A 27475-nucleotide genomic window follows, 5' to 3' on the forward strand; every position below is an offset into this window, starting at 1 on the left:
CAGTGTGAGGCAACGTGGGAAAAAAAGCCAGTTGTGGTGGCGCAAGCCCATAATAATTCCAATATTGGGAGGATGAAGCAGAAGGGTGGTCAGTTCGAGGTCACACTGTACTAAAGGGGAAAGAAGGGGGAAAAAAAAGAGGAAAAAGAAAACAAGGGAATTAGAATCCCAGATTCAGGGTCAGAGTGGTTTGTTGATGAAGGAGCTAGGTGAAAACGGCTATAAATCGCAGTACTCCAAGCTTTGTGCTGGGTATTTGTTCATTATTAGCCTTCCAGTTTATAGATCATTGGGGAAAGAGCCCTGAATTAGGGCGCAGTCTTTGCTAGTGTGCTTTTGATAGGCCGGTCCAAGCAAAATCTTGGAACCGCAGCAGGTGGCCCAAGGCTCCCTGAGGAGGAGCGGGCTTGCTCTCCAGGACCAAGGGGGTGTGGCGCGGCCGCGCGCGGATTCCAGGATTGCTGGAAGCAGCAAGAGAGGAGCTGGGAGTGTAGAGAGGCGAGCGCCTAGGACTCAGCCATTGAGCGAAGGAGGTAATTTCTCAGGAAGAGATCCCCAGTAGTCCATGGGCGGCTCGTGCTGTGCACTAGAGTCCCGGGCCTCAGGGACCAGAGGCCTCACTCCCATGCGCTATGCCTCTCAGGCCCCGGACCCTCCCTGGGAGCCCCCTCCCGGTGTGGTGGTACAGTCCAAGTTTAAAAGGCCCAGGCGGCCTCGGGCCAGCCCAGTGTGTGGGCGACGGCGGTTGCAGTTATCGCGGCGTGCGGGTTTGCGTGGCCACGCGAGTAGGGCTGCTGTAGGGCACGGGGGCACGTCCACGTGGCCAGGGGTGGCCACCCCGAGTCAGCCGCGTTGGAGGGACAGGTAGGTGGCTGCCATCCTTACAACTCGTGTGCCAGTAGTCTGATGGATGTCTGAGATTCAGACACCGTGGGGGTCCAGATGGTTTCAGGGGTCAGGCTCTGTCCCTGCCTCTCGAGGTTCACCAGGCACTAGGTCCCCTGAGCAGGAAGAGACAGCTAACTCAATTGATTGTAGCCCCATTGCCTGATACGACCGTTTTGTAGAGGAGGAGCCGCAGCTCTGAGCATTGCTGTAGCCTCTGTATTGACTAAGGTCTCCACGGGTTTGCCCAGGGGTGCCCCCGATGGGGGCAGGGCTGGCTGGGTTGGTAGCACAGTGAGGAGCATTGTGGGAGAGCGGGCTGTGGACCCACATATTTGTATGGAGCTTTCCTCATTATCGTGCTCTTTGCTGGCAGGGCTGTAGCAGAGGGGCTGGGTGCGTCTGTGATGCCTGAGGTTGCCACTTAGAGGTGGGGGCTGGGGTGGGATCTTGTGCTGCAAATCACGACTTTCCAGGTCTCCTTCCCAATCTGTCCCTGGCAGGTTTCTAAAATTGGTTTTCTGTAGAGTGTAGAAGAGGTGAGGGCAGGATGCAGCTGCTTTTCTCTTTCGCCTTCCATTCTTCATTTGGTTGTTGCATGAGGTGTCCGGGATGCAGACCTGACAAAAGAACCCCAGAGAGCTAATCAATTTGAGCTGAAATTTGGCAATTTCAAGCTGGAATTGCTCCCTGTTCCAGCAAATGCTGCTTTTCTTTTTTCTTTTCTCTCCCCCCCCATGCTGAGTTCCTCCTGTGTTTCTTGAGAGGGTAGCACTGACTGCAGAGACTGCTCTGCTGTCTTTGCAGCCTGGGGCTGGCAGGGTGTGGCCTGGGGGTGAAGTGCCAGCACTGTCCCTATCCATATAGGCCTTGCCCCATATCCCTAAGGCTTCAGTTGTATTTGGGCATGCTGCTTCCTACATATAAGACTTCTGGGACTCTCAAAAGTGGGTTAGACCCCTCTGCCCCTACCCCTCTCTGACTAACCTCTGGATCTTCAGGGAGAGCCACACAGGCCTGGCAGAGCATCTGTCTGCCTGTATCTGACTAAAGCTTGATTTACGTCTGTCTTGGTGAGAGTCTTGGCTTTGTGTTGCAGCAGAAAGGCCAGACAGCAGACTCCTGGATAGGCAGCCAAGGCCCTTTGGGAGAAAGCACCTGAGGCCATGAGCTGGAGAAGTAGTGGCATTGAAACCAGCCTCAGGCCTTTATTCTCCAGAGCTTTGCTCTAGGACTCCTGTTGGCAGTGCCATTCACAGAGAAGCATCCCCCACCTCCAGCTTGTGATTGTTCTCTCCCTATTTTTCTCCTTCCCCAGCTCAGGCAAGGGGTATTTGGGGTCTAGGCTTCCCTGTTAATGCTCTCCTGTGCCATCAACTGCTCTCAGCCTTGGTATGTATTTGGTATATATTTGGATCCCAGTTCTGGGATGGCCTCCCACCCCATCTTTTCAAGCCTCTGGCTCTGCTGTCCCTTGGGTGTGGCCCAGTTGAGACAAGGCCTCTTGGCTTTTTTCCAGTACAGGGGTGGGGAATGATTGATGGCTTCCAAGCTTGCATGTGCTTGTTACTCATTCATTTGCCCTATTAGAGGCCCCTCCCCTCTCCCAGCCTCAGTCACCATCTGGGGCTCTGTCATGTTGGATGAGTTGCCCTGCCCCTCTGTGGCATGGAGCCTGGTCTGTCAGGGTCCCTGGGCCAGGCAGGTCAGGGGGAGGGAGAGCAGCTTAACCCTGGGGCTTCTGACTCCCACTTGCTGTTTCTCCTCAGGCCTGTTCCTGGTACAGCTGCCGGTCATGCCCACTGTCTGCCTTCTCCCATTGCTATTCTTCACCATAGGAGGGTGCCTGGGTAGCAGCAGGCCCTTTCGTACCTTTGTGGTGACAGATACCACACTGACTCACCTGGCTGTTCACCGAGTGACTGGGGAGGTGTTTGTAGGTGCAGTGAACCGAGTTTTCAAGCTGGCTCCAAACCTGACTGAGTTACGGGCTCATGTCACAGGGCCCATTGAGGACAATGCTCGGTGCTACCCACCCCCTAGCATGCGTGTGTGCTCCCACCGCCTCGTGCCTGTGGACAATGTGAACAAGCTGCTCCTCATAGACTATGCAGCCCGTCGCCTGGTAGCTTGTGGCAGCATCTGGCAGGGCATCTGCCAATTCCTGCGTCTAGATGATCTCTTCAAGTTGGGTGAGCCCCATCATCGCAAGGAGCACTACCTGTCAGGGGCCCAGGAGCCTGACTCCATGGCTGGTGTCATTGTTGAGCAGGGCCAGGGGGCTAGCAAGCTGTTTGTGGGCACTGCTGTTGATGGCAAGTCTGAATACTTCCCCACCTTGAGTTCCCGTAAGCTCATCGATGATGAAGACAGTGCAGATATGTTCAGTCTGGTGGGTGAGCCATGCCTGTTTGTTCTGTCCTATTTTCCCTGCTTCTTATGAGTCCAGGTCTTATTCATTCCTTTCCCTCAGTCCTGGCCCTGCTTCTTGGGAAGGAAAGCTTTGTTTTGAGAGGGGAATTTTGACCCATCACTGTCACAGAGATGTAGACCAGCTGCTGAGGACAGGAAAATGGGTAGAATTCACTTGTAGAAAGCCTGTCTCTAGAGAGGCTGAGGTCACCTTGCACTCTGTGGCATGGATCCCAGTAATTGTCTAGGTAGTGCATGTGGGAGATCACAGGAGAAGCCTTTGGAAGACCACATTGTTAGAGCAGGGTTGGGAAGTCAAGGTGGAGTAGGGAGCAGGCCTTTATCCCATACTCATACTTTGCTCTACTCTCCAGGTGTACCAGGATGAGTTTGTCTCCTCTCAGATCAAGATCCCTTCAGACACACTTTCCTTGTACCCCGCCTTTGACATCTACTACATATATGGCTTTGTCAGTGCCTCCTTCGTGTACTTCTTAACACTGCAGCTGGACACCCAGCAGACGCTGCTGGATACAGCAGGCGAGAAATTCTTCACATCCAAGATCGTGCGCATGTGTTCAGGAGACTCGGAGTTCTACTCTTATGTAGAGTTTCCCATTGGCTGCTCCTGGCGTGGTGTGGAGTACCGCTTGGTGCAGAGTGCCCACCTGGCCAAGCCTGGCCTGCTCCTGGCTCAGGCTCTGGGTGTGCCAGCCGATGAGGATGTCCTCTTCACCATCTTCTCTCAGGGCCAGAAGAACCGAGCCAGCCCACCTCGGCAGACCATTCTTTGCCTCTTCACCCTCAGCAACATCAATGCCCACATCCGGCGCCGAATCCAATCATGCTACCGTGGGGAGGGCACACTGGCCCTGCCCTGGCTGCTGAATAAGGAGCTGCCATGCATCAACACCGTGAGCCCTTTGCTTGCTCTGCTGTCCCTGTGCTAGACATGACAGCTCTGTGTCTTTCTGCCCTTCTGCTGTGTGGCTACTTGTCCACTCCCAGGCTTGGCATGGTCCTGAGAGTGACACCTTTGTTCTCACACTTTTCCTGCCTTACCTTTCTTGAGAGCCTTACTCTCTTTTTATGTCTTGGCCAGTGTCCTGTTTGTATATTGCCACCTTCATTTTCCTGATTCTATATTAATTCCCAGCTTGCTCCCTGCCCTCTATCAAGTCTTGTAGACCCAAGCTTCTCCTCTCTTTCCCTGCTTTCCATCCCCAGTCCCATTTTCCCAATTGGATCCTAGGGCAAACTGTCAGGCATGTCTGGAGGGCAGTGGCTTCCAGGTTCTGCTGCTTAACAGAACATTAGATCTAATAGCATCTGTCTATCTTGAACTCTCACTCACCCCTCCTGTGTCACCAGCCCATGCAGATCAATGGAAACTTCTGTGGGTTAGTGTTGAATCAACCATTGGGTGGCCTACACGTGATTGAGGGGCTACCCCTGCTGGCTGACAGCACTGATGGCATGGCCAGTGTAGCTGCCTATACCTACCACCAGCACTCTGTGGTTTTCATCGGTACACGCAGTGGTAATCTCAAGAAGGTTGGTCCTAGAACCCTTGTCTTATGGGATTGGGAATGTTTTTCACACACGGAAAGAAGGGCTGGGGAACAGAATGTGCACATGAGCGTGGATAACCCTGAATAGGGTATGATGACTTTCCAGGTTAGGCCCCAAGAGCTGAGTCCTGCTCCTTGGGTGGCTCCTCTGCCATCTACCTTCACCAGTGGTTTTTTTTTTTTTTTTAGCTGAATCCAATGTAGCCTTTGCCTTAGCCTAAGGCTGTGGCCATTGGAGCTATGGGCCTTCAAACTGAGTATAGGCTCAAGGAGGTCCTGCCTGACTTCAGCTCAGCTGCAATCTAGAAAGTCCCTGGCTGAAGAGGATGCTCTGGGTACAGGGAGCTATGGTAATGTGAAGCTGGCCTGTCATTTCTCTGTCACGGTCTTGTGGCTCAGGTGCGGGTTGATGGCTCTCAAGATGCCCAGCTGTATGAGACGGTCTCTGTAGTGGAGGGCAGCCCCATACTCCGAGACCTGCTCTTTAGCCCTGACCATCGGCACATCTACCTCCTGAGTGAGAAGCAGGTGGGCCCGTGGTGGGTGGCGGTGGATGGTGGGGCAGGGGTGGGCTGTGTGCTGATGTGGCTGTCCCCAGGTGAGCCAACTCCCGGTGGAGACCTGTGAGCAGTATCTGAGTTGCGCTGCATGCCTGGGCTCAGGGGACCCACACTGTGGTTGGTGTGTGCTACAGCACAGGTGAGGGCAGTGGGTGAGGGACATGGGGCAGCAATGGGCTCCCTGGGGCCATTATCTTGGGAGACAGAAAGATTTAGGAGGGCCTTGCCAGCTGAACAGGAGCCAGCCACACTTGCTATACCTTCCTTCACCCACCTTCCCAGTTTCCCCCAGCCTTGAGCCTTGAGCTTTGAGTGTTGAGCCTTCCCCTCCCTCCCTTCCCCTCCACTTTCTCCAGCTAATGAGCGGAACTTCCACCCTGAGTGACGTCCCTTGGATCTCAGGGGATGAGGCCAAGGCACACTGTTGCCTGGCAGTAGGAGCTGGGTATGCTGTCCTCTGCCCCACTCAGCCTCTTACTGCACCCCCATCTGGGCCCTCCTGGGACAGTGCTAAGACTGCTCTGGCCTGTCCCCGTGCAGGTGCTGCCGTGAAGGGGCCTGTCCAGGTGCCTCTGCCCCACATGGCTTTGCAGAGGAGCTGAATAAATGTGTACAGGTTCGGGTTCGGCCCAATAATGTGTCAGTGACAACCCCCGGGATGCAGGTAAGTAATATGGAGGGTGCTTGGGTCCATGTATGCTTCCTGAGGAAGGGGTACACCCTGCTCCTGCTCTGAGCCCTTTGCCTCCCCCAGCTGACAGTAGCCATGCGCAACGTGCCAGACCTCAGTGCGGGTGTGAGCTGTTCATTTGAGGAGGTGACTAAAAGTGAGGCTGTTTTGCTGCCCTCTGGAGAGCTGCGTTGCACTTCACCATCCCATCAGGAGCTCCAGACACTTACCAGAGGGCATGGTCAGTGGACTCAGGCTATTTTGGGTGTTGTGGGGTAGGGCAGGATATCGGGCTAGTTGGTGATGGCTATCTGGCTTGCTGCAGGGGCCACTCACACTGTGCGGCTGCAGCTGCTCTCCATGGAGACTGGTGTGAAGTTTGCTGGGGTTGACTTTGTTTTCTACAACTGCAGTGCCCTCCAGTCGTGAGTACCTGCTTCAGAATTGGTCCCTAGCCCTGGGGATAGATAGGTGCTCTGGAATATATAAAACTTGCAGGTTGTCTCTAGGGTTTCAGGGGTGAGCAGCTGTTGGGCCTTCCTGCTCTGTCCCCAGTTCTATCCAATCAATCCTGATGTGCACTGTGTGGCTTATGCAGGTTCTGCCTGTCCTTCATTTGTTCCCCAGTGCATTTTGTAGGGTGGTGTGACCTCTGTTATTTCTAAAGCCACTTCCCTCTCCAGGTGCATGTCCTGTGTTGGCAGCCCTTACCCCTGCCACTGGTGTAAGTACCGTCATGTGTGTACCAGCCACCCACACGAGTGCTCCTTCCAGGAGGGCAGGGTCCACAGCCCTGAGGTGAGGTGGTGCAGTACACTGCAAAAGGCTGGGCTCCTTGGGGGCTGGCCTCTCACTTTTTTTTGTTTGCTCTCCCATCTCCTTGGGCCTGGAGAAAGGTGGATAGCCCAGCATACCTCTGACAGTTGTTCTCTTCCCAGGGCTGCCCTGAGATCCTGCCTCGAGGAGACCTTTTGATCCCTGTGGGTGTCATGCAGCCTCTAACCCTGAGGGCTAAGAACCTGCCACAGCCTCAGTCAGGCCAGAAAAATTATGAATGTGTGGTTCGTGTACAAGGTCGGCAGCATCGGGTACCTGCAGTGCGCTTTAATAGCAGCAGTGTACAGTGCCAGAATGCCTCGGTGAGGTCCAGGGTGGGCTAGCCAGGGATAGTTGGGGTTTTTGTTGGTTTGGTTTTTATTTTTTGTTTTTGGTGTGTGGTCAGCTTACTGATTTGGAAGCCTCCGGTTGGTCCTGGCAGGCCTTTCTTAGTCTTTTTACCAGAGATTCCTAAGTTGGGCAAGGATTTTGCTCATCTTATTTGTGCTCATGGGATTCCTTTTTTTTTTTTTTTTTTTTTTTTTTTTTTTTAGTACTTTTATGAAGGTGATGAGTTTGGTGACACCGAACTGGATTTCTCTGTGGTCTGGGATGGCGATTTCCCCATTGATAAGCCTCCCAGCTTCCGAGGTGAGGGATGACATGGGTCCAAGGAGCATGTTCCTGGGATAGGGTTGACAATGCTGGGGGCAAGTCTGGAGGCCCTAGAGCCCCCTGCTTCTCTGCCACTGTCTGCTGCATCAGTAGTCCCCTGTGCCTGCAGCCCTTCTTTACAAGTGCTGGGCTCAGCGGCCTAGCTGTGGCCTCTGCCTCAAGGCTGATCCCCGGTTCAACTGTGGCTGGTGCATCTCAGAGCACAGGTGCCAACTGCGGGCTCACTGCCCAGCTCCCAAGAGCAACTGGATGCACCCAAGCCAGAAGGGTGCCCGATGCAGCCATCCCCGAATCACCCAGGTTAGCTTTACCTACTAGTCTTACCTTGCCTGCTGGGCATGTATGAGTCTGGCCTGATCTTTTTGCCTGTTATCCTGCTCTACAGATCCACCCACTCACAGGGCCCAAGGAGGGTGGTACCCGGGTCACCATTTTGGGTGAGAACCTGGGCCTCACTTCCCGTGAAGTTGGCCTGCGAGTAGCTGGTGTACGTTGTAACTCCATCCCTACTGAATATGTCAGTGCTGAAAGGTGAGTGTGGTCATATAAGTCCCCTGTCCTTGTGTATCACAGCTGGTCCTGACTTTCTGTGACTCCTAGGATCGTATGCGAGATGGAAGAATCGCTGGTGCCCAGCCCACCACCTGGGCCTGCTGAGCTCTGTGTAGGTGACTGTTCGGCCGACTTCCGCACACAGTCCCAACAGCTCTACAGCTTTGTGGTACGTGGCCTACTGGTCCCTTCCCCTTCCTTAAGCCTTCTCCCTCCCCTATCTGGGGGAATTTGGAGTGGCCCTTGGATGGGGCTAGTTCCTATCTCCTCTCAAGGGCTGCTTCTTTCATAGACCCCAACATTTGACCGTGTGAGTCCTACTCGAGGCCCAGCTTCTGGAGGCTCTCGGCTCACCATCTCTGGAACTTCTCTGGATGCTGGCAGCAGGGTCACAGTGATTGTAAGAGATGGCGAGTGCCAGTTTGTAAGGTGGGCCTGAGCACAAGCAGTCTAGAGTTGAGCATTATGTGAAGGGCTGTGGGGACAGGGGGAACTGGAGGTGCCGGGCCACCTGTTTCAAGCCTCCCTGCTTACTTACATAGGAGAGATGCAGAGGCAATCGTGTGTATCTCACCTGTCTCCACTCTGGGCCCCAGCCAGGCCCCTATCACCCTTGCCATCGACCATGCCAACATCTCCAGCCCTGGAGTCATCTATACCTACACCCAGGACCCCACTGTCACACACCTTGAGCCCACCTGGAGCATCATCAAGTGAGACTCTGAGGAGAATGGGGTTGAGGACTGATTTGGGGCTCTGAGTGTCTCTCTTGGGGCCTTACATGCTACTGGGGCCTTGGGGTATCAAATCATTCCTGAATCCGCATCAATAGGGACACAGAGTTGTCCTGCCCATATAGAGCCTGGCACCTGCTAAAGGATCCAAGGTTAGAGGCTCTGAGCTTTGCGAAAAATCTTGGTAATTTCAGGGCAGGGTGGGGGAGGGAGCCTCAGACCTTTACCCATCTCTGCAGTGGAAGTACTGCCATCACTGTGAGTGGAACCCATCTGCTGACGGTGCAGGAACCCCGTGTACGGGCAAAGTACCGTGGTATTGAGACTACTAATGTGAGTAGCAGCTTCCCACCCCTCTCCCATCCTTGCTTCTTATTCAAGGCATCATGCACTGAGGTGATTGCTGTTGTCTCTACAGACATGCCAGGTCATCAATGACACTGCAATGCTATGTAAGGCCCCTGGCATCTTTCTTGGGCGTCCTCAGCCTCGGGCCCAAGGCGAGCACCCTGATGAATTTGGCTTCTTGCTGGATCATGTGCAGACAGCCCGCTCCCTCAACCGTTCTTCCTTCACCTACTACCCTGATCCCAGCTTTGAACCACTTGGGTCATCTGGTGTGCTAGATGTCAAGCCTGGCTCACATGTTGTATTGAAGGTGCTTGGTTAGGGGTAGGGAGTAGAAAGGAGGGGAGGAGCAGAGAGCTGGAGAGCTTAACTATCTCTTTGTTGGTTATCCACTGCTAGGGCAAGAACCTGATCCCTGCTGCAGCTGGCAGCTCCCGCCTCAACTATACAGTACTGATTGGAGGACAGCCATGTGCACTAACTGTCTCAGATACTCAACTTCTGTGTGATTCCCCTAGCCAGACAGGCCGGCAGCCTGTCATGGTGCGTATAGGCTTGGGAGGCCACCAGGGCAGCCTTGGGTGTACATGGGAGTTGGTTCACCTTGAGCCTGCCCTTACAGGTGCTGGTGGGTGGCCTGGAGTTCTGGTTGGGCACCCTGCATATCACTACTGATCGGGCACTGACCTTACCGGCTATAGTGGGGCTGGCAGCAGGGGGTGGGCTCTTGTTGCTGGCCATCACTGCCGTGCTGGTCGCCTACAAGCGAAAGACTCAAGATGCAGACCGAACACTCAAGCGGCTCCAGCTACAGATGGACAACCTGGAGTCTCGTGTGGCCTTGGAGTGCAAAGAAGGTGCCTAAAGCCGGGACTGTACCACAGTATGTGAGAGCTGAGGGACTTCCCTGCCTCTTGCTCAACTCATTCCACTCTACTTTCCCCCAGCTTTTGCTGAGCTGCAGACAGATATCAATGAACTGACAAACCACATGGATGGTGTGCAGATTCCCTTCTTGGACTATCGGACCTATGCTGTGCGTGTGCTTTTCCCTGGCATTGAGGCCCACCCAGTGCTCAAGGAGCTGGATGTGAGCCCCCCTGCTGCCCGTCCATGTTCTGTTTCCCCCAGAGCCACCACTACCTACCTTCTGAGACTCTCTGGTCTCCACAGACTCCCCCCAACATGGAGAAGGCCCTGCGCTTATTTGGGCAGCTGCTGCACAGCCGTGCCTTCCTGCTCACCTTCATCCACACTTTGGAGGCTCAGAGCAGCTTCTCCATGCGTGACCGTGGCACTGTAGCCTCACTTACCATGGTGGCCCTGCAGAGTCGGCTTGACTATGCCACTGGACTGCTGAAGCAACTGCTGGCCGACCTCATAGAGAAAAACCTTGAGAGCAAGAACCACCCAAAGCTGCTATTGCGCAGGTATGTAACTGTCTTGCCTGGCCTCTCTCCCAGCCCACTCCTCCATTTCCTATTTCAGGCCCCTCTGTCTCTTCAAGCCCCACCCTAGCCAGGCCAGGGCCTTAGGACCTATCTCTTGCCACAGGACAGAGTCAGTGGCTGAGAAGATGCTCACCAACTGGTTCACATTCCTGCTGCATAAGTTCCTGAAGGTGTGCTTAGGGGGACTGGGCAGCAGGGGAGGAATGTTCAGGGGTGGGTACAGTTGATTGGTAAGCCAGACAGGCAGCCAGCTATGCCCTTGACCCTGGGTGCAGGAGTGTGCCGGGGAGCCACTTTTCCTGCTCTACTGCGCCATCAAGCAACAGATGGAGAAAGGTCCCATTGATGCCATAACCGGCGAGGCCCGCTACTCCTTAAGTGAGGACAAGCTCATCCGGCAGCAGATCGACTACAAGACCCTGGTGAGCATGGGGCCATGTAAGCAGGAGATGGGGTGTAGGAACCTTGCTCAGGATTAATGCTGGGGGTTCCTTTATTCTTAGACTCTTCATTGTGTGTGCCCGGAGAGCGAGGGCAGTGCTCAGGTCCCTGTAAAGGTTCTCAATTGTGACAGCATCACCCAGGCTAAAGACAAGCTGTTGGATACTGTGTACAAGGGTATCCCATACTCTCAGCGCCCCAAAGCTGAGGACATGGACTTGGGTAAGGTCTCTCCCTTTTTTCCTAGCCCCTGACCTTCCATTCCCTACTAGGGGCTCTCACACTCTATACCTGAGCTCTGTTCCTTAGTGGGCCTAAGGCCTTGTGGTGTAAATGTCCCTAAGAGCTGACTGTGGCCTGCAGAATGGCGCCAGGGCCGCATGGCCCGAATCATCCTTCAAGATGAGGACGTAACTACAAAGATAGAGTGTGACTGGAAGAGGGTCAACTCACTGGCCCACTACCAGGTGAGGAACTGGGAGCCTACTCACCTCCAGGGCTTTTTAGGAGCAGTGGCCAGGTCTGCTCCCAGCCCTTATCCCTATATTCATGAGCTCTCCTCATAGGGCCTTGGTTGTACATATACATACGTACATTGAAGATTCTGGATGGGTGGTAGTCCCTTGGCTTCCTGTACTGCCCCTTGTCTTTGGACCTCCAGGTAACAGATGGTTCCTTAGTAGCACTGGTGCCCAAACAAGTATCTGCCTATAACATGGCCAACTCCTTCACCTTCACCCGTTCACTCAGTCGATACGGTAGGTATCCTCATCATGGTGGCCCTGTGTCCTTCAATTAAGGCTATATAAGCCATCTTAGGAAGCCCCAAGTAGCTGTCTTGACCCAACTGGAAAGACCTCCATTATTTTGGGCCCCTGAGTGGTCTCCAGTTCTGTAGCGCAGTAGGGAGGGGTGGCAAGAATGGATGGGTTCCACAAAGGCTCCTGGGCTCTTAGAGGAGAGTGGAGCAAGAGGGTGGGTAATGGCCAGGACCTGTAGGGGCCTAAGGGTCACATCTGTCCTCTGCCCTAGAGAGCTTGCTCCGTGCTGCCAGCAGCCCGGATAGCCTCCGTTCCCGAGCACCTATGCTCACACCTGACCAGGAGGCGGGCACCAAGCTGTGGCATCTGGTGAAGAACCACGACCATGCTGATCACCGAGAGGGAGACCGTGGCAGCAAGATGGTCTCAGAAATATATCTGACAAGGCTGCTGGCCACCAAGGTGTGGGCCTGCCCCAGGCTCCCTTGGTATCTGCATAGACACTTTCTAGCCCAGACTTAACCATGAGATGAGCCGGTCTTACCAGGCGGGGGCCACTTTCTCAGGACCTCTGCAGTAGGATCTCTAGGCCTGAGGTCAAGAGCAGGTCCATTTTAGGAATGCTGGCTCTTCAGAGTTCTTTACTGAGCTTTTCTGCCCCTGTCTGTCAAATTTGGGGTACTTCCTGACATAGTTGCCTTACTGTCATTCATAGGGCACATTGCAGAAATTTGTAGATGACCTGTTTGAAACTGTGTTCAGTACAGCCCACCGGGGCTCAGCCTTACCCTTGGCCATCAAGTACATGTTTGACTTCCTGGACGAACAGGCTGACCAGCGCCAGATCAGTGACCCTGATGTGCGCCACACCTGGAAAAGCAACTGGTACTTATCAGTTCCTGGCTGCTGCTGGCCATTTTGAGGATGGGTGGGAGGAAGAGTGACTTAGCCAAGCCAAAAGGCCCATGGAGGCAGGTTGACTGAGAGCTGAGTAGCCTTTCAGGCAGGAGGGATAGGACAGTGGCTTGGCCTAGAACTGAATATGAGTATATAGAAGGTGGGTACTGCTGGGTTGTACAGATGGGGATTGCTAGTCTAGCACTGTAATTGGTCATTTTTCTCCAGGGCCCTGCACAAGGTAGAGATATTGATGGCTTGGCACAGGTGGAGACAGTGGAAACTTCAGGGGTGGAGGCTGAGGACAGAAAGCCATCTATTCTTACTTCTCATTGCCTGAGTCCAGCAGAAAGTTAAAGAAAAAGCCATTTACCCTAAATATGTCCTTCCTGTTACATCAGGAGAAGACATGAGTTGGCCAGACAGGAACAAGGTGTGAAGGAAGGCATTGGGGGAAAAGGGACACACAGGGCCACTGGGAAGTCTCAAGTGTATGTCCCTCTATTCAGCTTACCTCTGCGTTTCTGGGTGAATGTGATCAAGAACCCACAGTTTGTGTTTGACATCCACAAGAATAGCATCACGGATGCCTGTTTGTCAGTGGTGGCCCAGACCTTCATGGACTCCTGTTCTACATCAGAGCATCGTCTGGGCAAGGACTCCCCTTCCAACAAGCTGCTCTATGCCAAGGACATCCCTAATTACAAGAGCTGGGTGGAGAGGTGGGCCCTGGGAGACTGCTGTATGTGCATGGTGGCAGGCTGCAACTGCCTGCCTAAACAGCTGGTCTGAGGCTGGCCAAACACTGATGACATGAGTTTTGGCTTTTGTGACATATGCATGATTGACTCACCCAGGGTCTCTACAGGTACTACCGAGATATCGCAAAGATGGCATCAATCAGTGACCAGGACATGGATGCCTATCTGGTGGAACAGTCCCGCCTCCATGCCAATGACTTCAATGTCCTAAGTGCACTCAGCGAGCTCTACTTCTATGTCACCAAGTACCGTCAGGAGGTATGTTGATGCACCTTCCAGACCCCCAGTTGCATGGTTCTGATGATGCAATTAAAGGCAAAGAAAGGCAGGGAGGTTGATGGATTGAGGAGTGCCACAAGGATTTGAGCAAGATGGGACACAGAATCCATCTTGTATCTTGTCTACATTCTATCCCTTGCCTAGGGCAACATGGGTAATAATTTTCCTAGATGCTGGGATTTAAGGAATACAGAAGAGAAACCACCAGCTGGAGTATAGAGTTCCCACTGGGTAAAAATTATAAGGCTGGAAAATCAGAAGGGGTGGGCCAAGGTGTGTGTGGTGGGGCCAGAGGTAGGTGCATTCAGCTGTTAGCAGGGCCCGTGGCTTTTGTGGTTGGAGATGCCAGCAGACAGAGGAACACATAAGGCTGTGGAGGCCTGGATTCATGTTCTTCTGAGTAACTGGATGTCAGTAACAAGCTGGAATCAAGGAAGACTGCAGGGCTTCTTCAGCCTAAGCGGCTGACAGGATGAAGTTCACTGCTATAAACACAGTAATACTATAAACCACAGGAAAGACTGTAGATGGAACTGCTTTGTGAGGCCCAGGGAACAAAGACCAAGAATCTTCAGAACCTCTCAAGTCATCCATAGAAAGTGCTAAAGTACTGAGGGAACATAAAGCATCTTGGGATAGGTAGCAGGGATGGTGTCAAAGTTGATTGGGTTAGACTGGGAAGGTTGAGCCCAATTACTAGTCTCCTGCTAACTGGACTTAAAATGACAAGTATGCAAGGTATAATAGGAGTATAGATTCATGGGAAGTCTAGGTTGGAAGTACACTTTTGGAAACCATAGATGGAATTTAAAGCCCTGAGCCAGGGGGATGGAGAAACGGCTCAGTTGATCGAGTATCTGCTATGAAAGCACAAGGACCTGAATTTGGATTCAAAGCACCCATGTAAAAATATTGGGTGTGGTGGCATATGTCTATAATCCCTATACTGGGGGTAGTGGTAGAGGAGATAGGCAGATCCCCACAGTCTAGCCAATCAATGAGTTCTATGTTCAGTGAGAGACTCTATCTCAAAAATAAGGTGGATGGACTGGAGAGATGACTCAGCAGTTAAGAGCACTTGCTGTTCTTCCAGAGGATCCAAGTTTGATTCTCAGCACCCACATGGTAACTCACAGCCCTTTAGCTCCAGTTCCAGGAAATCTATCCTCCTCTTTTAGCTTCTGTGGGCATCAGGCAAACATGTGATATACACGCAAGCAAAACACTCATACACATTTTTTAAAAGGCGGAGAATGATGAGAAAGACACCAGGTATTGACCTTTAGACTCCACACATAGGCATGTGTACCCACATGCACCCATGTACACAGACAAATAACAAATGTGCATGCATGTAAAGATTAAGCCCTGACCAGGCATGGTGGCACATATCTTTAGTCCCAGCACTTAGGCAGCAGAAACACATAGATTGCTGTGATTCAAGACCAGCCTGGTCTACAAAGTGAGTTCCAGGACAGTCAGAGATAGTGAAATACTGTCTCAAAAAAAAAAAAAAAAGGAACTCACCAAGGGAGATCATGCCAAGCACAGCACTCTGAGCCCCTCACGGGTCAAAGAAGAAAGAGGGAACTAGCAGAGGATTGGGAGGGATCCCGGAAGTGGCTGGTGGAGTCAGCCCTGTATCCTGAGCCAGACCCCTTCATGGATCAAGGAGGATGGAATGGCCAGATTGGCCAAGAAGATGTTGGAGTTTGGGTCAGGAGGGAACAGGAATCGATAACAGCAAGTATGGCCCAATCTCTAAAAAAGCTACACATGAGCTATGATAGAAGATTGCTCTGTAGTTGGGGATGGTATTAGGAGTCAAGGAAAAGCAGGTGGTTTGCTGAGAAATTAGAGGTTTGGAGCTTGAGCTGGGCACAGAGACTGAAGCTTGTGGGAGGGAAGAGCCCGTCTGGGAAGCAAGGGCTTTGTGCAGAAGTGGAGCCTGCCATGGGTCTGCTCCAATGGATCCTCATCTCCTAGATCCTTACCTCGCTGGACCGAGATGCCTCTTGTCGGAAGCACAAGCTTCGACAGAAGCTGGAGCAGATCATCAGCCTGGTGTCCAGCAGTAGCTGAGTGGGGAGATGGTGAGGAGGGGGCTTCTCACTTCTGAGCCATTCTCCCAGCCAGGGGAGTGGTTGGCTCTAGCCTGAGTCTCCAGAGCTGAGACCCAGATCTGGTGTTGTTGGGGAGGTTACCAGGCCAAGATGCCCCCATCACACCTGGGCCCCCTTCATTAGTGCCTTGCTTTGGGCCCTGCAGGGGGAGGGGGTGACAGGACCGAGCTCTCCCCACCAGCAGCAGCAATACCCCCACCCTCTTGCCCTTGTGTTTCCATGTCAAGAGAGCCCTTGCCCGCCTAGCTCTGTATACCCTACCTACCTATTTATTAACCTAGCCCCACCTTAATTTTCATATGTAAATATACATGCCCCATGGGATGTTGCCAGCCTCACAGACCTGCCTCCTTGGTTGATTTGGGCCCTACTTCCTGTCCTAGTTCCTTTGTGACATTGCCAGCCTTCGCTCAGCCTCTGGCATCTCACCTTTGCTCTGTAAGGCCCCACTTGCCCTAAGAGAGCCTCAGTACCAGCGGCATTTGGGGTTGGATAATAATTTGAAGCTGCCCTCAGATTGGCTGGCCCAGGCCAGGCCAGGGTCCCTCTTCAGATGTTTCAGGAGTCAGACCACATTTTCATGGGGCCTATTATCTCTGAGAGAACTAAAACCAGGTTGTACTTGGGCCTGATGTGGGCCTGGGCCTCTGAAACATTCCTTGTGTCCCTACTGACAAACTTCCTCAGTGTTGTAGGCACTTGCCCCAAACCCCCTCAGCCTCAGCTGCCCCATCATGTCCCCACCCCTAGGGGCCAAGGTGGCAGTGCCTTACTGTTTCTCGTGTCTCCTGCCTCTGAGGAATCTGGCCCTGTCTGATGGTCCCAGACCACCCAGTCCACTTTTCTTTTGTTGCATGAGTTTTTCTTTGTTGTTGTAAGTTTCTCTTAATTAAATGTTGGGAAATGGGGTCAGTGCATGTCTTTGTCTTTGGGGTAAGTGGGTAGACCTGTTGGGCTATGGATGAGCTGGACTGTGGGAGGAAATATAACTCTTTATAGGATTTCTGATGATTTGAGGAAGATCATGGCCATGTGTAGTTCATTAGGCAATCCTGGTGGCTCTAGCTTCAAGACTGAATAAATCTGCTTCCTTCCCCTTGTATATACTGTTTCTACTCAGATATGCCCATCTTCCTGCTTCTGCCCTGCCCCTTTTAGTACATTATTAGTTGGGGACAAAGAGATACTATTAAGAAATAAGATACACATCCTCACTGTGTTAAAAAAAATTCTTCAGTGGGGGTTGGAGAGATGGCTGGGTGGTTTAAGAGCACCAGTTGCTTTTCCACAGGATCCAGGTTCAATTCCCAGCACCCACATAGTGATTTACAACTAACTGTTTATAACTCCAGTTCCAGGAGATTTGATGTCCTCTTCTGGCCTCCTCAGGCACCAGGCATTTACGAAAGAAAAACTTTAAGTGGCTTCACTTGTACCCCAAATTCTGAACATGTGGCAACTCATTGGACTATAATTGGGGAGGACCTACCTGTGTGTGAATTACTCCCAACACGTGTTAGATGTTGCATATGGGGTGAAGATTACTGTACAATTAAAAAAAGGACTGAGGAGATGGCTTAGTGGTTAAAAGCTTTGTCACACAAACTTGAGGACTAGAGTTTAGATAGTAATCACAGTACTCAGAAAGCAGTGATGAGGGTATCCTGGGACAAGCTGGATAGCCATACTAGTCATATAGACAAGCTCTGGATTCAACTGAAAAACCCTGCCTTATTGAATAAGGTAGAAAGTGATAGAAAAAGACTCTCAACATTAATCTCAGGCCTCCACACACACAACAGGTACACTCATAGACACTGGATCATGCATATACATACACATGAGAAAAATAACAGGGTAGATTGCTCCTAGTACTTGGGAGGTGGCAGCAGGAATTGAAGGACAGCCTCAGCTACACACTAAACTCCAGGCCAGCATGACCACATGAACTATCAAAAAACAAGATGAAAACAACACCTGGCTTGTGGGATTCTTTTTTTGTTTTGGCCTAGAGGTTAAAGAATGCTGTTTTGCAGCTCATAACACCTGTACAAGATGAGCTAGTCAACAGTCTAGTGTTGAGGGGGAGAGGTTCATGTGCTCTCACCTATAACTGGGGAGCTATTAAAAATAGATGGCTTCTGGGGGGTATTGGTGAAATTATTATGGCCACTCCACATAGTTAAAAGGGAGGTTTATTTTGTGGGGTAATTTACAAGTGAAGGGATAGTTTACAGAGTCTGGGAAAGGTGTGGCGCAATCCGGCGGTGTTCTCTGGAGAACTCTGCTGGGTCTACCTCCAGCGTCCAGGGTCCAGGAACTAAGAGAGCCTGCGCATCTGGATCTCGGGTCTACAGGGTCCTCCCTTGGCCCCGCCTTGTAGGCGTGACAGTTACCGAAGCTTCAATGGGGATTGGAACTTCCAGACCAAAGCTGGAATGGCTACCTATTACAGGGGAGGGAAAAAAATCAGTTTTCTTTAAGGGTATGGCCTCTTATAGGTCAACCATGCTCCAGTGGATGGCCCCACACCCAGGAGTACATGGACAGCACAAATTAGACTTGATGGGTTATTTTTAAAAAGAGTTGGGGAGGGGGTTAAGGAACAGTGGTGGATCTGGGAGGATCTTGTACTAACAAATACCTGAATTCCAGAGCCTCTCCTCTGACACAAGGAAAAAGTCAAAGAAAATCTAGAGGCTGAAATAAACTCAAATACAGATTAAAAGCACAGCTTTATTTTCTTCAGCAACAAACATTTAAACACCAGACTAAACAAGTGGCTCCCTAAGTGCCTGAGGACCAAATCAGGTAAAAAATTATTAGGCCCCACATTTAAGTAGCAGCTACTATTTCTGGAATCTTTTTCCTAGGGAAAATTATACTGCTTAGGAGGAAATGGACATAAGGTCAGACCTGAGTCCCTTTTCCCAGCCAGGCTTAACGAGAAACTGGGGGCCCAAAGCGTTGTATGGTGTTCACCACTAGGCAAAGCTGGTCAAGAAAGTTCATGATGGAAATTCGGAGGAGGCGAGAGTCTTCCGAGATCCAGTGTCTAAGAGTAAGGAAAAAGAATATTAAGTTCAAAATGGTAATTCCTATCCTTTTCTTTTGGAAAGAGAGAGAACCTCACGATGTAGCCCTGACTGGCCTTGAATTCACAGAAATCTGTTTGCCTCCTACCCTTTCCTGATTTCCCTCCCCTTGGGCACCTACTGTACCATATATCCTGTAGGTAAATACTGGTCCAGTGCACCAAGCCTCCCCTAAGAAGTTACCCTTGTGTGCCATCTCTAAGGAAGTGCAGTCTTGGGTGGAAAATAGCCCAGTCACCTACCCAGCATGCCAGACTCTTTCAGCACTTACACCTCCAGCATGCAGCCGCTCACTTTTAGCTCCTTCCTCAAAAGTCCTTGGTGCGGTTCGGCATCAGGAGCTAGGGACCCACAGGCGATATCTGCCTCCAAAGAGGTCGGGAAAGACACTGTAAGGGCGCTGGTGGAGACTCAGGAAAGGCATTATTTTGAATCAACTTTGCCTCCTTGGACCTCTAAAACCATCTCATCTGGTCTAAGCTCCCCAGACTACATCTTCCACACTGGGCAATTTCTGCTCATTTCCCTCCACTCTCCAGTCCCCCTCCCCTGTTCTCTTCTAATGCCCAGACCGTCCGTGGTTAATATACCTTAATCAGCGGGTCCCCTTGCCTCCCTCCACTTGATGGCTCTTCCCGCCTCCAGACTACCCCTTTTCCCGCCTCAAGCATCCCGAAGGTGGCCCAGTTGTTACTGTCCGGTAGGATACAATCTATGATGTCGGATTCCCGGCCTTTGGGTTAAAGGCATGGCGCTTTTGCTCGAATCGGAGACTTCCGGTGCTCGTGCAACAGGATGAGCTCCACTGGAAATAAGTGCCACTGTGCCTGCATCACCGGGACAGCAGCGTCTGGTCGGGGAATCGGCGCCTTCAGCAGTGTGACCTAAACCTGTGTGTGCTGCCTGCATGTCTACACCTTCCAACCCACCCTAGTGTCACCAGCCCGCCCCCTCCGCCACGGCTACCGCCCTGAGCCCGCCTTATCCTCCGGAAGCTCCGCCCTCGCTCAGGCTGCCAATCCCACACGCACCTGCGCGAATGGGCGGGCGACAAAGTTGCTAAATTGGTTCAGTCCCCACCCAGAGGCTTCTAACCCAATCTCTGTAAGGCTGATCAGGTCTGCTTCTGCCTCTAAAGTGCTGCATCACGCCCGCCCAGCTTTCCCTTCCGTTTCTAAAAGGGATCTAAGTAGCCGGGCAGTGGTGGCCGACACCTTTAGTCCCAGCACTATGGGAGGCAGAGACAAGCGGATCTCTGTGAGTTTGAGGCCAGCCTGGACTACAGAGGGAGTTCCAGGACAGCCAGGGCTTTCATAGAGGAACCCTGTCTCGAAAAACCAAAACCAAACCAAACCAAACCAAAAAACAAAAAAGGGGATATAAGGTGTCCAAAATTGACCACATACTCAGACACAAAGCAAGTCTCAATAGACACAAGAAGATTGAAATAACTCCCAGCATCCTATCAGACCATGGATTAAGTCAGATATCAACAACAACAGAAACAATAGAAATCTTACAAACTCATGGAAATCGAATAACTCTCTACTGAATGAAAAATGGGTCAACACAGATATTAAGAAATAAATTAAAGACTTTCTAAAATGCCAGTGGCTGTGTCAGAGGGGCAGCAGGTGGCAATTAAAGTTCAAGGTGTCAGCCCACCAGGAGGAAACTCTCTGATGAGTGAATCTCGGTTAGGCAAGGCCCCGAGACCCCAGACCCCAGAAAGTCTTTTGCTTCTGCTGTGTCTTTACATGTTTGCTGCTGCTATCTTTCTCTGGTATCTGGCATGGTGTGAATGGGTATGGGAGATCCCCACTGCCTGTAATGAAGTGTGTTTATCTCATGGAAATATCCCATTCTACTGGGAATTTTTACCTGTGGATTATTATGAAGATGATTTCTTCCTAAGATGTACTGTCTAATTGATAATAATATATTAGTTTATAAAAATTATAAACAAGGAAGTATCACACAGCTAGAACACAAGAGTTCCTATTGAGGAGCCATATAGACTGTGGCTTAGGTTAATGATTAAGAAAAACAATTGAGTCCTGGTAGCCCAACTAGCTTAAATTCTTTTAATCTTAATGTTGGGAGATGTGTTCACAGGTTTTGGTGTCCATCATTAGCTGAAACAAAGCTTTAAAATAACTTCAGGTTAGATCAGATGTTCTAGCATTGACCTTGAAGCACCGCCACTGTGAGGTAGCAGGTAACTGTTACACCTGCCTATGACCTTGAAGTACATGCCCCTGGGCATAGCCACTCAGGACCCTTAAGAAAGGTACTTGGCACTCTCTTCGATCCCTCATGGTTTTGAATGCTGGGACTGACCAGGCAGATCTTGGAAGAAGATCAGCATGGGATAGAGCTCAGCTTTCCTGTACCCTACAATAAATACCTGTGCAATAGTGAGTTACCTCCTAATAAATTCCCTTGCTCATTAAATAGACTCCATGAATTTCTCGCATTAGCTTTGATAATAGCTTTAAGATGAAAAAATCCCAGAAAACAATCTAAAGTTCACAAGGATACATAGCTAGGGTCAAAAATACAAAGCAGCCCAATTGTTACTAGCTGATGTACTTTCCTTACTAGGGTTGGTTGGTGATCAAAGGTTGTGGTGATGTATTGTGTACCCTAATAAACTTTGCCTGAAGATCAGAGAAGCAAAGCAAGCCACAGCCACCACCTCTTACCTTACCAACTCCTCAGCTTGAAAAAACCTCTAGTTCCTCTTCACACCTTATATACCTTCCTCTACCCAACCATCACTTCCTGGGATTAAAGGTGTGTGTGCTTCCCAAGCGAAGGCACGAGATCTCAAGTACTGGTATTAAAGGTGTGTGCCACCACTGCCTGGCCTCTATGTTTAATCTAGTGGCTTGTTCTGTCCTCTGATCTTCAGGCAAAATTTTTTTAGGGCACACAATATATCATCACAAAAGGTGATGATTAATTCCTTATACCCATTTCTGCCCTCAATCTCCAGATATAAGAAACTATTGATGAGGGGGTATGCATGCTAAAGATTTAAAGTAGTGCTGATTGATTGTTTCTTCATGTATAAAAGTTTAGATTTGTGATTCCTTTAAGATTCCTTATAAGATTACCTTTCAAGATAAGTAATAAAGTAATTGGTCCTTTCTTTGTAAGTGCAAATGCAGCCTGCCAGTAAAAGACCTGACTGAGAAAAATATCTTGTTGTCCACACAGTTAATCTATAGCAAGTTGCTTAGGTATAAATATACGTGGGTTCTTGAGATAATTTGTTTTTCACCTGTAATACATAAAATGTTTAATCATGTAAGGGATATGGAAAACATGCTGGTTTTTTTTTTTTTTACTGCTTTGTATTCATTGTAATCATTCATTTGAAAAACAGAATCTAATCACATTGTAATTCCTATATTGCCTGAAAAATTTTGTTGGGGGCATACAATCTGTAGGAAAAAAAAGTATATAGTAGAAAAAAACCACAGCAAAATAGAGAATAAAGAATGAAACCATCAAGAGAGACTATGAGTGTCTTTCCCCCTAACCCTCTCAGCTAGAAAAGTCTTAGTATGCCCCAACTCTGTGGATTCCCTTTGAGCCCTGTGCTGCTTGGGGATGGTCTCCCAGGTAGTGATACTAAAATTCAATGATAATGAATATACAGCATACCCAAACTTATGGAACACAATGAAAGTGGTACTAAGAGGTTCATAGCACTAAGTGCCTACATTTAAAAAAAACTGGAGAAAAATCTCATGCTAGCAACCCAACAGCACATCTGAAAGCTCTAGAACAAAAAGAAGAAATAATACTCAAAGGGAGTAGAAGGCAAGAAATAATCAAACTCAGGGCTGAAATCAATAAAACAAACAAAAAAGAATAAAAGAAACAAATAAAGAATAAAAAGAATCAATGAAACAAAGAGTTGGTTCTTTTAGAAAATGAATAAGATTGACAAACCTTTACCCAAATTAACTAAAAGGCAGAGAAAGAACATACAAATTAACAAATTTAGAAATGAAAAGTGGAACATAACAACAAATACTGAGGAAATCCAGAGAATCATAAGGACATACTTTAAAAGCCTGTACTCCACCAAATTGGAAAATCTAAAAGAAATGTATAATTTTCTCTATAGGTACCACTTACTGTGTTGTGGGATATTCACTAGAGAAGACTGCTCAGACATGGGTTTAAGTCAATAGAAAAAGCTTTATTAGCCGGCTGGCAACTATACTTGGTGTTTGGGATCCCAGTGTAGGCCCAAGCCTTTCTCAGGATGAATTTTTAAGCCCCCCCAAAATATGTTCTGGGTTGACATACTTCAGTTAACAAGAACAGTTAGACAGAAGTGGAACTACAGAAGCTAAAAAGCATTTGATGTATTAGGTCTTTGTTTTAACTTTGGCAGGTGGTGCTGTTTACATGCTGAGTTTTATAGCCTGAATGGCACCCCTATCTTGGAAGTTAGTTGTGCTAAGGTCTCAGAGCCTACTAAGGTCTGGGGCTCTGTTACATCACCAAAGTTAAATGGAGATCAGATAAGCAATTTAAACATACCCATAACCTTTAGTGAAATAGAGTCATTCAAAATCTCCCCCTGTCCCCCCCCCCAAAAAAAAAAGCCTAGGGCCAGACTGTTTTAGTGCAGAATTCTACCAGACTGTCAAGGAAATATTAAATCCAATACTCCTCAAATCATTCCACAAAATAGAAACAGAAAGAACATTGCTCAATTCATTTTATGAGGCCACAGTTACCCTGATACTCAAACAACATAAAGACCCAAAAAGAAAGAGAATTATAGACCGTTTTCCCGTTATGAACACACATGCAAAAAATTCAATAAAACATTTACAAACCAAATGCAAGAACACATAAAAAAGATCATCCACCATGGTCAAGTAGGCTTTATCCCAGAGACGCAAGGATGGCTCAATATAGGAAAATCAATAAATGCAATCCACCATATAAACAAACTGAAAGAAAAAAGACCCACATGATCATCTCATTAGATGCAGAAAAGGACTTTGACAAAACTGAACACCCCTTTATGATTAAAGTCCTGGAGAGATTAGGGATACAAGAGACATAACTCAACATAATAAGGGCAGTTTACAGCAAGCCCATACCCAACAGCAACTTAAATAGAAACTCAAAGCAATTCCACTAAAATCAGAAGAAAACAAGGTTGTCCACTCTTTCCATACCTATTATTTTGTTTTTTTTTTCCAAGCCAGAGTCTCACTATGTAGCTCTGGCTGTCCTGGAACTCACTATGTAGACCAGGCTGGCCTTGAACTCACAGAGATCTACCTGCCTCTGCCTCCTGAGTCCTGGAATTAAAGGTATTCACCACTACACATGGCTTTCTCTATACCTATTCAATATAGTAATGGAAGTGTTAAGACAACTAAAGGAGATCAAAAGGATACAAATTGGAAAGGAAGAAATCAAAGTATCTTTATTTGCAGATGATGTGATAGTATCATCAGTGACCCCAAAAATTCCACCTGGAGAACTCCTACAGCTGATAAACATTTTCAGCAAAGTGGCTGGATACAAAATTAACTCACAAAAATCAGTAGCCCCCCCATATATACAAATGACAAATGTATTCAGAAAGAAATCAGGGAAACAACACCTTTGACAATAGCCTCAAATAATACAAAATATCTTGTCGTAATTCCAACCAAGCAAGTGAAAGACTTGTATGATAAAAACTTCAAGCCTTTGAACAAAAATTGAAGAAGGTGACAAGATCCCTCATGCTCATGGATCTGTAGAATTAACATAGTAAAGATGGCCATCTTACCAAAGCAATCTACAGATTCAGTGCAATCCTAATCAAAATTCCAACACATTATTCACAGATCTTAAAAGGAAAATTTTCAACTTCATATGGAAACACACACACACACACACACACACACACACACACACACCACACACACCACCCCACCCCACCCTACCCCACACCACACCACACCACACCTCACCACCACCAAAACACCAAAACCCAAACCCAAACCCAAAGAAAACAAAAAACAGGACAGATAAAACATTCCTGAACAATAAAAAAAAAAAACTTCTGGAGGTCTCACCATTCCTGATTTCAAGTTGTACTGCAAAGCTATAGTAATTAAAAGGCATGGTGCTGGCATAAAAACAGACACATTGGTCAATGGAATCAAATTGATGATCCATACATAGCCACATACCTATAGATGCCTCTTTTTTGATATAGAAGCCAGAATACAAAGTGGAAAAAAGACAGCATTTTCAACAAATGGTGCTGGTCAAACTGGATGTCTGCATGTATAAGAATGCAAATAGATCCATACCTATCACCCTGCACAAAACTCAACTCCAAATGGATCAAAGACATCAACATAAAACCAGATACACTTGTAGTGATATATTATGTATCCTAATAAACTTATCTGAGGATCAGAGAACAGAACAAGCCACTAGACTAGACATAGAGGTCAGGCAGTGGTGGCACACACCCTTAATCCTATCACTCGGGAGGCAGAGATCAATCTGGATCTCTGTGAGTTCAAAGCCACACTGGAAACAGCCAGGCAGTGGTGGCACACACCTTTAATCCCAGTACTGGGAAGCACACATGCATTTAATCCCAGGAAGTGATGGCAGGGCAGAGAAAGGTATATAAGGCATAAGGAAACAGGAACTAAAGCAGTTCAGCTGAGACCCTTTTGGGTGAGGACTCAGAATTTCAGTCAGAGGATTCATGGGGTTGGTGAGTTAATAGGTGATGTTGGCTGTGGCTGGCTCTGCTTCTCTGATCTTTCAGCTTTCACCCCAATATCTGGCTCTGTTTTTTTTTAATTAAAAGACCATTTATGATTTGAACAACATCTGGTGTCCAACATTTGTGGCATGAATTCACCAAAAAGCCACTTGCCCGAGGCTTGGGCCGGAGCTAGACATGGCTGGAATGTCTACCCAGGAGCCTCTTACCCCACTGGCTAAGTTTCTGTTGCAGCCTCTCTGCAGCAAACTCCCCAGTCTCAAGCTCCAAACACGCCAGAATCAGCTGCTTTCACATGTTCCCTGGTGCATAAAGCTGGATTTTTTTTTTTTTGGCTTCTTTCCAAAGCTGGTGGGTTCTGGCTTTCCTTGGGTCCCCTCCTAGGGCTGCTGCCACACCATCATCTGAATTGTCATTATCAGCAGACTTGGTGAGTCAATTGGAATTTCTTAAAGGGAGGAATTGGTTAAAACAAAGTTTTTTTTTTTACCACATTAAAAAATGCGAAACATTTTCACAATGGAGAGTGTTTGGTCTCTGTTTGATAATATGATTGACATTCTGAAAATTGGAACAATTAAATGAGATGATAATTAATGTTGATGAGATAGATGTAATGTCAATTATAAATATTATTTGTTTGATCATTTCTGTTTTACCATTAAAAGGGTTGTTTAATGTGAGTGCCAAGATAAAAGTTTTAGAAAAAAATTGTAAAAACAGATCATAGAGATATTCAGACCCAGACAGAGGAATTTAAAGGTGAACAAATCTTAGCATTGCATTATACGGTTACAGAGAAACAGCCTAAGGCTTTCAAATAGCCAACCTTAATCCATCCAGTAACTATACAGGAACTGCCAAATGCTCAAGGCTGTGTATGAGCTGATTGGACTCCTGTGCAAATGTTAGATTTGAAGAGATTCAAAGAAGCTATAGTGACATATGATATGCATTCTCTGTTCGTGAAGCAAATGTTAAACTCATGGTCAACTTGTAATAGAATTATCCCTCAAGACTGGAGAGATTTGGTTACAGCAGTTTTGGAGGCTGGTCCACAGTTACAATGGAGGACTTGGTGGAAGGATGAGGCTAAAACCATTGAACAATGATGCAGGGCTAGAGGTATGGACATTTCCCAAGATGAACTTCTTGGAGAAGGCGATTTTGCTGATACACAAAGACAATATTTATATGATGACCACACCCTGGCTTTATGCTGAATGGCAGCCTTGACTACTTGGGACAGAATTGAAGAAGTAGGAAAGAAAATTGAGTCATTTACAAAACTTATATGGGGCTCAAAAGAAACCTTCACGGATTTCTTACAAAGACTACCACAGTCAGAAGCTAGACAGATAATAATTGAGTCTATGGTTTTTGAAAATGCTAATGCACAATACAAAAGGATAATTAGGCCATTAAAGGCAAGATCAGCACCTTTGGAAAGACTGGATCTGAGATACAATCAATATTGAATTACATGACCATGATGATACTTGGATAGGAGAGGTGATTTCCAGAGGTTTGAAGAAAAATAGTAATGTCAGATGTTTCAATTGTAGTAAACAAGTTCACCTAAAAAGGGACTGTAAACAGGGCATTCCTAGAAACAATGTTTCTTAAAGGAACAATGGCAATAGAACACCCCTCCCTTCTGGATTAT

General features: G+C 48.6%; 2 protein-coding genes across 8 annotated transcripts; one reads left to right on the forward strand and one right to left on the reverse strand.

Moving 5' to 3' along the window:
* The first annotated feature begins 569 nt into the window (after positions 1-569).
* Positions 570-17036, forward strand: Plxna3 (plexin A3). 6 transcript variants are annotated; one of them, XM_037199356.1, is made up of 34 exons: positions 575-864; positions 2204-2277; positions 2655-3277; positions 3672-4211; positions 4669-4851; positions 5268-5396; positions 5467-5567; positions 5969-6092; positions 6183-6339; positions 6424-6523; positions 6782-6896; positions 7037-7237; positions 7469-7565; positions 7699-7889; positions 7975-8120; positions 8190-8310; positions 8434-8570; positions 8684-8854; positions 9115-9208; positions 9294-9533; positions 9623-9766; positions 9846-10080; positions 10171-10313; positions 10397-10653; positions 10778-10844; positions 10950-11096; positions 11178-11337; positions 11479-11582; positions 11777-11873; positions 12148-12338; positions 12592-12761; positions 13283-13425; positions 13642-13792; positions 15800-16844. In XM_037199356.1, exons 3-33 carry the CDS (start codon positions 2681-2683, stop codon positions 13743-13745), a joined length of 5406 nt encoding a protein of 1801 aa, XP_037055251.1. In that variant the 5' UTR covers positions 575-864; positions 2204-2277; positions 2655-2680; the 3' UTR covers positions 13746-13792; positions 15800-16844. The 6 variants fall into 6 exon arrangements, with proteins under 6 accessions (XP_037055253.1, XP_037055252.1, XP_037055251.1 ...); XM_028888529.2 differs by having other exon boundaries at positions 578-864; positions 13283-13495; XM_028888534.2 differs by having other exon boundaries at positions 578-864; positions 10171-10259; positions 13283-13495.
* A 1606-nt stretch (positions 17037-18642) lies between these two features.
* On the reverse strand, positions 18643-20121 carry Lage3 (L antigen family member 3). 2 transcript variants are annotated; one of them, XM_028888519.2, is made up of 3 exons: positions 19741-20069; positions 19303-19431; positions 18643-18991 (listed from the first exon to the last, which is right to left on the reverse strand). In XM_028888519.2, the coding sequence occupies exons 1-3, from the start codon at positions 19938-19940 to the stop codon at positions 18877-18879; spliced, it is 444 nt and encodes a 147-aa protein (XP_028744352.1). In that variant the 5' UTR covers positions 19941-20069; the 3' UTR covers positions 18643-18876. The 2 variants fall into 2 exon arrangements, with proteins under 2 accessions (XP_028744352.1, XP_028744353.1); XM_028888520.2 differs by having other exon boundaries at positions 18900-18991; positions 19326-19431; positions 19741-20121.
* Positions 20122-27475: the final 7354 nt, after the last annotated feature.

Source organism: Peromyscus leucopus, chromosome X, assembly GCF_004664715.2.
Source record: "Peromyscus leucopus breed LL Stock chromosome X, UCI_PerLeu_2.1, whole genome shotgun sequence".
Classification (NCBI taxonomy): domain Eukaryota; kingdom Metazoa; phylum Chordata; class Mammalia; order Rodentia; family Cricetidae; genus Peromyscus; species Peromyscus leucopus.